Here is a 12,202-nt window from a genome sequence, read left to right as displayed (position 1 = left end):
AGGAACTGGGGAGAGACTGAGGGTCTTGGTTTCCAGGGAAATACTGCCACTTCTATTTCCTTAGTGCCCAGTCACTTGTGTCTTTAGGCTTCTCTTTTCTTACTATAAAAGAGTGGCTGCCTGCTTTTCTCCACAAGCGGCTTAATTAATTAAGAGGATTATGCTTTGAAGAAGGCAAGCGGGTGGTGTCTAGCCAATAAATACTCAGAGAAGGACACAGTTGTTTGAGCTGGAGGTGCACAGAGAGGCACTTCTGGGAGAGATCTCTCAGTGTTGAGGTCGCCAGCATGGGCTTTGTGAGACAAATCCAGCTCCTGCTGTGGAAGAACTGGACCCTGAGGAAAAGGCAAAAGGTAATAGGTGTTGTTTGTGGTCTCCAAGTGAGGCATAGAGCAAACAGACAGCATGGGGGTTGGGGGAGTGTGTATGTGGTCTATGGACTGGTTCCCTTTAACTCAGTCTAGGCAGCTGTTGATTGTCTAACTATTCTGTGAGCTTGTCTGACAAATGTCCTTCATGGAGATACCCTTGTCTGCCTTGAGGCAGATTCTGTCTGCCCACAACCCTACACAGTCACATTCAAATCTTTTGCTGCCTTGCATACAAACTCATCCTTTGCTACTCCCCATCCCCCCACCCCAGACTGAAACCTGCTGGCCCAGTCCACAGGCCCTTGAGTCTCCATGTAGCCCAGCAGGAAACACCTAAGTCCTGAAGAACCACTCAAAGGGAAACAAGTCTTTCCAGGCACAGCATGGCTGTATCCCTGTTGATTCCACAGCAGCTTGCCTTTTTATAGCTGCACGTTTCTGAAACTGGGATGTCACTCACATCAAGTCACCATTAAACCATATGTATTTTTTTCTCCCATAGTGTGCAAACAATAGCAGTGCATCTTACAATAGATGGTGACTTCCAGTCTATGAGATACAATTCTTTCTCAATCCCAAACACTGATTGCCTGCCTCAAGTCAGTAAACACAGGACTATGGACCTAAATACATCAGACTCTCCCCTGGGCTGATTGCTGTGCTGGCAGGGAAGATGTGAAATGTGTTTTGAGATGAAGAGTAATAAGAAGTAGCACAGGTCTAGTATTCCTGAGGAGTGCAAGCAATAACTGCAGAGGATCTGAGGCCCCCAAGGTATATAAGTAAATGCCATCCTGCCTCTAACATTTGTCTGGAGAAGAGTAAAGAGTAATTATCTGACTATGAAGAAATAATGTATTTCACTACAGCCTTGCAGAGTTATGCAATACCAAATGACTAAAGTGCTGACAGAGTAGGAAAGGTGTGGAAGGGGCACCCACCAAAAGGTAGGGCTAAGTTTTGAAACAGGGTCAGCCTGGGGGGCAGGTGGTAGCACACCCAATTGCCATGCACAGGGGCCCAGGTTTGAGCCCCCACTCCCTACCTGCAGAGGTGAAGTTTGACCAGCAGTGAAGCAGGTCTCCAGTGTCTTTCTCTCTCCCTCTCTATCTCTCCATCCCCTCTCAATTTCTCTCTCTCCTATCAAATGAAATAGAAATAAAGAAAAGAAAAAAAAAGGGAAAAAATGGCCACCAGGAGCAGTGGGTTCACAGTACCAGCACTGAGGCCCAGTGGTAATACTGGTGTCAGTAAGTGTGAGAGAGAGAGGGAGAGGGAGAGGGAGAGGGAGAGGGAGAGGGAGAGGGAGAGGAAGAGAGAGAGAGAGAGAGAGAGAGAGAGGCCAGACAAGGCTGGGTAAGCTTAGAAAAAGAACAGGGAAGTTTATCAGCTGTGGGGTAGAAGGGATTTGAAGATAAGGGATTTGTTCCAAGATATGATTCAGGATGGGTTTGTGTAGGTGGGATGGGGCTTTCCTGGGCCTTGTTAGGAATGTTAGGGAAGAAAGGAGGTTAACTGGTAGACTATCTGAAGACTTATGACTGAATGTCTCACAGTTTAGTCAGAGAGACTCTAATACATTAAAAGGTAGGAGGGAAATGGATGGGGTGGAGGGGCTCTGGCGTCCTGGTGTGTGATGTTGAGAAAGGACCTAGGTTGGGGCAAGAATGCCTTGCAGACACCTATCAGGGGGAGATGAGAGGTTGTACCTATGTGTCAACAAATGTACTGTAAATCATTGCCCCACTCTCCCCAAAAAAGTGGGGGGGGAAGGGAAGGGTGCTGGCTAAATACAGAGCAGGTATCTAAAAGGGTAAAATATAATTCTGAAGTATCATCAAGGTAGTAATTCCAGGGCACAGATACACCTGTGTAGAGCTGTGTACGAATGGGAGAAAGTGGGATTAATAAGACTTGGAAACCAGAAAGATGACTCATGAGAGAGGACATATCCCCTGCCATGCATATGACCCAAGTTCAAGCCTGGCACCACAGAACAGTGCCATGTCCAAAGGGAAGCTCCAGTTCTGTGGTGCCATCCCCTCTCTCTAACTTTCTCTGTCTCTATCTGAATGCAAAGATAAGTCAGTCAGAAGGCAGGGACATTTATGCAGGTGCTGTCATACACAATAGGCAATGAGGCAACCATATTCCCTGCCCTCATGATGTTTTTTAATTTTAATTTTAATTTATTTACTTATTTATTTGGCTCCTAGGTTATTGCTGGGCTCAGTGCCTGCACTGTGAATTCACTGTTCCCGGAAGCTATTTTTCCCATTTTGTTGCTCTTGTTGTTACCCTTTTTGTTGTCCTTATTATTGTTGTTGTCATTGTTGTTGTTGGATAAGACAGAGAGAGAAGGAGAGACAGAGAGGGGGAGAGAAAGACAGACACCTGCAGACCTGCTTCACCTCCCATGAAGCGACCCCCCTGCAGGTGGAGAGCTGGGGGCTCGAACCAGGATCCTTACACTGGTCCTTGTGCTTTGCACCATGTGCGCTTAACCTGCTGAGCTACCGCCTGCCCCCCCCCCCCATGATGTTTATAGCTATGTGAAATTCAACATGTAACTGCTCTCTCCCTCTTTTTAGCTCATGTAAGAAATTGGCATGCTCATGGTATTTAATTTTTAATATGTTCTTTGTGGCCTCAAAAATATACCTAGAACTGTGAAATGAATTCCACTCCCGTGGCAGGAATGTTGCTATTACAGAGAGCAAACCTGTGTTTGGAGCTGGGATTACACTAAGACACCCTGATGGTCCCTGTTCCTTTCCCTAGTTCTGGTGGATGTTTCCATCAGGACTGGCTTCTCTGACTGCAGAGAAGCACATGCACATCCCCAAGCCCTCTACTGAGCTAGGGTCATTCAGCTGAGAACCTTTGCTGGGACGTCTCCCAGGGTAAGTCTAGTTTAGCCTGATGTTCCTTCAGTGCCATCCCAGTGACTTAGAAGCTTAAATCTGTATCTGGGGTGCCTCTAGGGGCCTCCCCACTGCTTCCACATTCCACAAATTACAGGATGTGTGGGTAAGAATCCTCATTGGCCCTGAAGAGGGTCAGGGGATTTCTCTGGAAGCTTTAAGTTTTTCTGGAAGCTTCTACCTCAGTAACTCTAAGAATATACAAAATGCCCAGCCTATAACTCAGTTCTTAGGTTTTTAATTCCTCAGACTTCTGTGGTTTGAGCTGTTTATTATTGTGAGAAAGAACAAAAATAGATACCAAATCTCCCCAGTCTTCCTCTTCCAAGTCCTAAGAGTATTAGAGGAAAATCTCCAGATCTCTGCTCTGCTCTTCCCCCACTTCTCCCTCTTCCCCCTTCCTCTGTTAACATTTACCAGTTATTTACTAAGTGCCTGGCAACAGGTTGTTACCACAGTTCCCTGAGAAAGATAGCATTATTATGCCTATAGGTACCAACGAGGTGGTTGGGGCTTTGGTTATCCACCTCGTGAGAGTAGAGAGTCCAGGACAACAGATACCAACTGTCTCACCCAGCCCTCACATACCAAGTCCTATGTAGTAGGCTGGTCATGGAGACCACAAAGACAGTGCAACCACCTCATTTATCATCCAAAGTTGGACAGTTCTGAAAGTGAAAGGGGCACCGTTCACCACTGCAGGATAATAAATGTTAACAGACATGGGATCTGTCAGAACGGGCTTTGTGGCCATCCAACTACGCACTCTGTAGTCAGCAGAGGTAGAGCCCTTCCCTTCATGGAATTGACGGTCAAGGTGGGAGCAGGTGCCCTGGCTGGGGTAGACACTAAACAGAACAATACCATGCAAGAATAGAATAGAATAGGAGAAAGCATGGACTGTTGCAGGGATGTGCTCTGAGAGCCCAGAAAGGAAACTGGTTATTTGGTGAGGGTGAGAGACCTCTCCCTGAGTTGTTCATCCATATAGGATGTGTTTCCAAGGGCAAGAGCTTCCCCCTTCATGGAATGAATACATATCTGTCCATGAGTGCTGTGGAGTTTATAAATATCAGCAGGTATAGCTCTAACCCCCTGATCCCCCAAGAATACATAGTCTAGGGCCCCTGGGTGTCAGCCCACTTTTGGCTTCTACCCCTCAGTTCCACATCAGCGTCAAATATTTGAAGAAATTCAAGGAGTCATGGGGTGGGGTGTGGTCATCATTTCCTGCACATCAGAACTTGGCCCTGGTAGAGCAGAGAGGAGAACTTGATAAGAGTAGGGGTAAAGGGGGACAGCCAGCTTCAAGGGGGCCTGGATCCTGGGGTCAGGACCCCATGTGTCTAGGCTGAGAATCCTAGCCGGATTCTGGGTGCAGAAGGGAAGCCACACAGTTCATTTCAAGTTTTGGCTGCCCACTCTCAAATTGAGAACAGAGTAGGAAGGGAGTCAATCTAACTGGCCCAGATTGAAAACAAGCACCACTCTGCCCTTCCCAGTGACCCCCTCCCCCACACAGATTGAGTGGTGAAGAGAGGGGGATGGGTGCAGAAAAAGACAGAACAAGGAAATACCAGTTGGGGGCTGGAGTGTGTGTGTTTGGGGGGGGGGATTTCCATTGCCTCTTCTGAGCCTCTGCTGGACTTAATTAAAGTTACAGACATGTTTAAAGGGAAGGGGCGAGGGGAGTCAGAAGCCTCACAAAACATGTTTTTAATTACACTGTGGAATTTCTCCCTAGGGTATGCTGTGTGCAGTTGAGCATCAAGGACCAGGACGCCGCTTTGGGGTGGGGGCACCTAGCATGTGGGCTGGATCTGCTGGGCTGGAAAAGAATTGCTGGTGGTCTTTGTCATGGAGTGATGTGTGAAGTGCAGCCTATCCAAAACAAATGTACAATAACTTAGAAGACAAGGACTACTCAACAAGGATTACTCAAACCCGCTCTTCAAAAACTATAACCTGCACCAGTTGTTCTCCATCTTAGATGCACATTGGAATTACCTGAACCATGTCTGTAAATTGAAAGAAAACCCTGGTAACCCAGGCCCAGGGAGACTAGTAGAATTGACATGGCTCCTACAGGTTACCTGTACTTAGGCACTGAGGACTGCAAACCTATGCTTATAAAAATGGCCATTGGTGGGCAGAGACTATAGGCAGGACGCAGCAGGCCTGAGGGATAAGGTGCAGGATCAAGTCCCAGGTTCAGGCAAAGAATAAAGGAGACAAGAAGTATCAGAAACTGGCTTTGTACCGATGGCAGGAATGTAAATCATAGAGCTTTGCAAAGACTAGACACTTCAAAAATCCAAGAATTAGTATGTGAATAGGTGGGAAGAATGAGTGCCTTAAGTTCAACAGAGATGCAAAAACACATACCAAATTTCTGCTAAAATTCAGGAAATTCCAAATTTCCCAAAATTGGAAAAGAAAAGCCCAGCACAATGTCAGGAATGCCAGAAGAAGTGAAATGCACTGACATTTGAGAATTTGATCCCTGAGACAGGTAGGCCAGGCCAGTTGATTCCTCTCCTTGTCTAAGCTCTGGCCCAGTGTATGTTAAGTTCTCAGGAAAGTGCATGTTTCCCAAGTGGCAACTGAGCAGGAATATATAAAAGGAGAAGTCGAGGAGGCACTGGATGTGAGTGGAGAGCAGGCCACAAGCTTGCAGATAATTTTAATTAAGGTTTTTTTTTCTCTCTTCAGTCTTTACAATAGATTTCCTAAAAACTACAGTGTTCCTTGTAATCCTTGTGAAAAGCAAGAGTCAATACTAAATGGCTCCTCTTTGAATGATACATGTGTGCGCCAGGTTCTGTTTCCCATGTTTCATACTGCCAAGTCATTTCTTCTTTCATAACTGTTCTGGGAGTTAGGTCTTGGTATTACCCTACTTTACAGCTGGCACCCTGGGACATGAAGAAGTTATTCAGCATCACATAGCTAAAAGGGAGCAGAGCCAGACGAGAATTTTGATACCAAGACGCTCTTTTTTTTGCAGTCTTTTTATATTTATTAATTATATATATATATATTTTTGTATTTCTTTATTGGGGAATTAATGTTTTACATTCGACAGTAAATACAATAGTTTGTACATGCATAACATTTCCCTGTTTTCCATATAACAATACAACCCCCACTAGTCTTCTGTCATCCTTCTTGGACCTGTATTCTCCCCACCCATCCACCCCAGAGTCTTTTACTTTGATGCAATATGCCAATTCCAGTTCAGATACCAAGACACTCTTAACCCTTACTGTGTTGTAGGACAAAAATGGTCCCATTTACACAATGAAAGAAATGCTGAGTCATAAATTAAGCAAGCAAGACTCAGATCTTTCCACTCCCAAATCTGTACAAAATCTAAATACCAGGTTACTCTTGAAGAGACACTGCCACGGTCAAGTCAGCTGACTCACCTGGTGGAAAGTCAGTATTGCAAGCAGTTATTTTAAGAAGTGTCAATGGGAGTCCGGCGGTAGCGCACACGAAGCACAAGGACGGGGTAAGAATCCCGGTTTCAGCCCCTGGCTCCCCACCTGCAGGAGTCCCTTCACAGGTGGTGAAGCAGGTCTGCAGGTGTCTTTTTCTCCCCCTTCTGTCTTCCTCTCCTCTTTCCATTTCTCTATGTCCTATCTAACAATGACAACATCAGTGATAACAACAATAATAACTATAACAACAATAAAAAGCAAGGGCAACAAAAGGGGAAATAAATAAATATTTTTAAAAATTTTTAAAAGAAGTGTCAAATAGGGGGTCTGGTGGTAGCGCAGCAGGTTAAGTGAACATGACGCAAAGTACAAGGACTGGCATAAGGATCCTGGTTCAAGCCCCTGGCTCTTCAGGTGGTGAAGCAGGTCTGTAGGTGTCTATCTTTCTTTCTTCCTCTCTTTCTTCCTCTCCTCTCTACATTTCTCTCTGTCCTATCCAACAACAATGACAATACAGCAATAATAATAACCACAACAATGATAAAAATAACAAGGGCAATAAAAAGGAAAAAAATAACCTCCAGGAGCAGTGGATTCTTGGTGCAGGTATCAAAACCCAGCAATAAGCCTGGAGGCAATAAAAAAAAAAGAAAAAGAAAGAAAGAGAAAAGAAAAAGTAAAAAAAAAGTGTCAAATATGCGGAGTCTGCATGGACTGTCTCCTTTTCTCAATGAAGATACCAGAACAACTTCCAATTTAACCACCTGCACCTATCACTCACATTACTATCTGGTAGAACTTGCTTCTAGACTACTGGCAGGATCTGACATGAGAGGCATAAAGCCAGAACACAGCCTGGGGGTGTAGTTTATTAATCTTTCAGCTGCTGATGCAAACTGGAGTTTCTGTGTCAGACAAGGAGCCTCTTACATCAGTCTTCACAAAGGTTCACTCATTCTATAGATGTTTGAGGGACACCAACTATGTGCCTAGCCTTGTTTTGGCTGCTGGAATCAAAGTAGTGACAGAGATAGAAGTAGTCCCTGTTCTCAGGGAGGTTATAGTCAGGGAGGGGTCCACTCAGGCTAAGGAACCCTAAAGTTCATAAGATGGGGGGAAGGAAGAAATTAGCTATGAGGTAGGGAAGATGCCCCATTCTTGAGCTGCATGTTTTGGGGGACCTGCCAACACTCCAATGGCTATTAAGTGTGTATGGCTCCAGCCCCTTCAACTCTTGTTGGGGTTTGTTCAACACTGACGTTTTACCAGTATGTGGGAGAAAATGTAGGGGGAGCCCTGAAAAGTGAGTCCTCTAAAAAGATTTTAGTCTTTATGTTTCCCACAATACCAATTTCTATGTTTACTGTAACACATTCTTCCTAGTTTTATTCTAGCTCACTCAGTTTGTGTAAAGCTACAAGTGTTAGTCACCACCTGCTCTAAATGTTGTTTTTTTCTTCAATGAATTCTTTGTCCATCTCTATCTCTCTTACACACACACACACACACACACACACACACACACACACACACACAGAGAGAGAGAGAGAGAGAGAGAGAGACACAGAGAGAGAGAGAGAGTTGTTCTATATTCCTGATAGGCCAGCAGACCTATCAGGAATGTTTCTCTAGTACCTGCTATCACATTCACATCCTTCCCTTGGAAGGAACAACAAAGGTTTAAGTTACAGACCATGTGAAGAAGTCCTAGCTGATCTTTGAAGAAGAACAAAAGTTCCATATTAGTACCAGAGAAATCCAAAAATGGGGGGGTGGGGGAATCAGGCGGTAGTGCAGCGGGTTAAGCACACATGGTGCGAAGCTCAAGGACCAGCGTAAGGAACCTGATCTGAGCCCCAGGCTCCTCACCTGCAGCCTCACAGGGGTGAAGCAGGTTTGCAGGTGTCTGTCTCCCCTCCTCTCTCATTTTTTTTTCTCTGTCCTATCTAACAATGACAACATCAATGGCAATAATAACAATAAAGACAACAACAAGGCAACAAAATGGGGGGAAAATGGTCTCCAGGAGCAGTGGATTCATAGTGCAGGCACTGAGCTCCAGCAGTAACTCTGGAGGCAAAAAAAAAAAAAAAAAAAAAATCCAAAGATGATTTTCACTTTCACAAGAATCAGAAAGGAAAAACAGCTTAAGATATGTTTTCTGGCTGCTATAAGAGAGACAATGTGCCCCCCATCCCAACTCCAGTAAGAATGACACAATCAAGCTCCTTCTCAGGAAGCTACTTTATTTATTTATTTGTTTGTTTGTTTATTTTTGTGGGCTGCAACAACCAACCAGTTCTTTCTTTGGAGTCAAGAATCCTCAAAGTCTAAATTGAATCTATATTTAAATGCTGGCTTTCATGTTGATTTCAGTGACTTCTTCCAGTGTTGTGAAAACCCACAACAGTTGTGCCTTAATTTGTTACTTTAAGCAACAAACTAATGGCTGGAGGAGGTGTTGACTCCATGCTAATGTGGTTTCCTAAAATAGACAAAAGTAGAAGCTAGATGGACTGTGAGAGTCTTATTTAACACATCAGGGCAGATGTAGTGTGGGGGAAAGGAAGAAAGAAAGAAATCTTCTAGGGTAAATATACCACGCCAAAGTCCTTATTGCATGGACTGGCACCAAGGTGAAGTGTCTGCTTTGAGTGTGTTTCCTGTAATATAGTAGCAGCTGATCTCTGTCTTTTCCAGATGCGATTTGTGGTGGAACTCGTGTGGCCTTTATCTTTGTTTCTGGTGTTGATCTGGTTAAGGAATGTCAATCCGCTCTACAGCCAACATGAATGTAAGTATAATGGGGGAGTCATTGGCAAGCCACAGAGGTTCCATCCTTTGTCTACAAAGGTCTTGTGGATCAGGGGTGTTGAGGTTAGATATGCTCTGTACCATTTTATGTCTACCAAGCAGAAAACAGAAACCCATCAGCACTACACAAACTACTTTTTTTAAATTGATCTTTATTGTTTTTTTATTATTTTTTACCGATACCCTGGTTTTGCTTATTAACCCCTACAGAATAACCTTTCACAAGTATCAAGTTAGATGAATATTTTTACATTCACATTATTACAATCACTAGTTTTTATTAGTGACTTAATATTGATTACAAAATCATGAGACAACAAGGTGGAATTCCACACCGTTCCCACCACCAGAGTTCTGTGTCCCCACCCCCTCCACTGGAAACTGCAGTAGGATCTTTGTCTTATTTTAATGAGAGAGAGAGATACAGAGAGAAAGACCAGAGCTCTGCTCAGCTATGTTTTATGGTGGTGCTGGAGAATGAACCTGGGATCTGCAGCTTCAAGCAAGAAAGTTTTTTTTTTAATTAATTTTATTAGTGATTTAATATTGATTTGTAAAATTGTAAGATAACGGGTATAACTCCACGTCTTTCCCTCCATTGGAAACTGCTTTAGTTCTCCCAAGATCACAAATATGGGCTGACTATTTTATATATATATATATGCCGTTTTTTTTTTATAGCCTTGTGTCTTCCTTTTTTAAAAAACTTATTTTAAAAATTATCTTTACTTATTGGTTAGAGACAGCCAGAAATTGAGAAGGAAGGGATGATAGGGAGAGAGACAGAGAGACACCTGCAGTCATGCTGTACCACTCATGAATGTGGGGACCAGGGGATTGAACCTGGGTCCTTGTGAATTGTAACATGCTCAACCAGGTGTGCCACCACCTGGTCCCTCTTCTCTTCTTTTCTAAGTCACACCTACTACTTCTGAGCATCCTTCTTTTTTTTCTTTTTCTTTCTTTCTTTTTCCCACCAGCGCACTGCTCAGTTCTGGTTTATGATAGTACAGGTGATTGAACCTGGAACCTGGGAACCTCAGGCTTGAGAACCTGCTTGCATAACCATTATGCTAACTACCCTTTCCCATGGACTAACATTCTTCATAAGGTGCAGAAAGTGGAAGGTCTGACTTCTGTAATTGCTTCTTAACTGGACATTGGTGCTGGCAGGTCCATCCATACCCCTAGCCTATTTCTATCTTTCCTTAGGTGAGGTTCAGGGACACACTGATGAGGTCTTCTCTCTAGGGAGCTCAGGATAAAATTGTAGTGGCATCCACAACTTGGTGGCTGTGACTAAGTGAGTTTCTGGAGAGAAACTGTCTTTTGTTGTGTTCTTCAGTGATTTTCCTTTTTTTAATTTTACTAGTGACTTAGTATTAACTTTTAAAATTATAAGATAATAGTCCAGGAAGTGGTACAATAGATAAAGCACTGGACTCTCAAGCATGAGGTCCCGAGTTCGATCCCTGGCAGCACATGTACCAGAGTGGTGTCTAGTTCATTCTCTTCACCTTTCTTCTTCATGAATAAAATCTTTAAAAAAATTATAAGATAATAGGGAAAAAAGATAGCAGGGGTATAATTCTGCACTGGTTCCAACACCAGAGTTCAGTATCCTCATCCCCTCCATTGGAAGCTACAGTAGTTCTCTCAAGGCTGCAGATATGGGCTGACTTATTTCTATAGTTCTCTCTCTCTCTCTCTCTCTCTCTCTCTCTCTATATATATATATATATATATATATATATATTCTCTTGGGTTTTTTTTTTTCATTTTTTTTTTCCCAGAGCACTGAACCACTGGCTTCTGGTGAGGGCAGGCTTTGAACCTGAACCTCTTTCTGCCTCAGAGCCCATAGGCAGAGCCACTACACCAGCTCAGCACTCTTGCTCATTCTTTTTCTATGGTCCTGCCTTCTCCTCCTTTCTAAGGCACGCCTATACCTATTACTACTTCCGAATGTACTTCCTTTTTTTCTCTCCTCTCTCCGTGTCCTGATGGAGTTGAAATTCAGAGCCCTCTGGTCATCTTCCTCTACCATCTCTCTTCCTCTGGAAGTATGGACCAAAATTCTTTGGAGGTGCAGAAGGTGGGAGTTCTGGCTTCTGTAATTGTTTCTCTACTACTTTTTTTTATCCTACAGATTCCATGCAAATGCATGTATGTGGTGACTGAAGAAGTTTTGATTGCTATAGGATTTTTGGCTTTGTTTTGTCATTGCTGGGGATTCAAGGCTCAATGCGACTGTGTGTGTGTGTGTGTGTGTGTGTGTGTGTGTGTGTGTGTGTGTGTGTCTGTGTGTCTGTGTGTCTGTGTGTCTGTGTGTGTGTGTAGGGTTATTGCTGGGGCTCAGTGCCGCCATTACGAATCCACTGCTCCTGGTGGCCATTTTTTTCTCAAAAAAAAATTTTTTTTATTGGATAGGACAGAGAGAAATTGAGAAGAGAGGGGAAGGGAGGGTGAGAGGAGGAAAGACACCTCCAGACCTATTGACCTGTTAATAATGAAGTGTCCCCCTGCAGGTGGGGAGCAGATCCTCGCTCGGGCCCTTGCACGTAGTACTATGTGCACTTAATCAGGTGCACCACCACCAGGCCCATCAGGCTGATTTTCTCAAATAGAAAGAGATAAAAAAAAAAAATCA

General features: G+C 43.8%; 1 protein-coding gene across 1 annotated transcript in view; it reads left to right on the top strand.

Annotated features, from left to right (window-relative positions):
• Window positions 1-287: 287 nt before the first annotated feature.
• The window catches only part of ABCA4 (ATP binding cassette subfamily A member 4), a 169,824-nt gene continuing 157,909 nt past the window's right edge, over window positions 288-12,202 (top strand). Inside the window, exons 1-2 of the mRNA XM_016193540.2 lie at window positions 288-353; window positions 9,439-9,532. Of these exons, the coding sequence (XP_016049026.2) occupies window positions 288-353; window positions 9,439-9,532 (160 nt within the window). The remainder of the gene's footprint in view (window positions 354-9,438; window positions 9,533-12,202) is intronic.

Source organism: Erinaceus europaeus, chromosome 11, assembly GCF_950295315.1.
Source record: "Erinaceus europaeus chromosome 11, mEriEur2.1, whole genome shotgun sequence".
NCBI lineage: Eukaryota > Metazoa > Chordata > Mammalia > Eulipotyphla > Erinaceidae > Erinaceus > Erinaceus europaeus.
The sequence above is the reverse complement of the archived record's forward strand: the minus strand, read 5'-3'. Positions and strand labels throughout refer to the sequence as shown.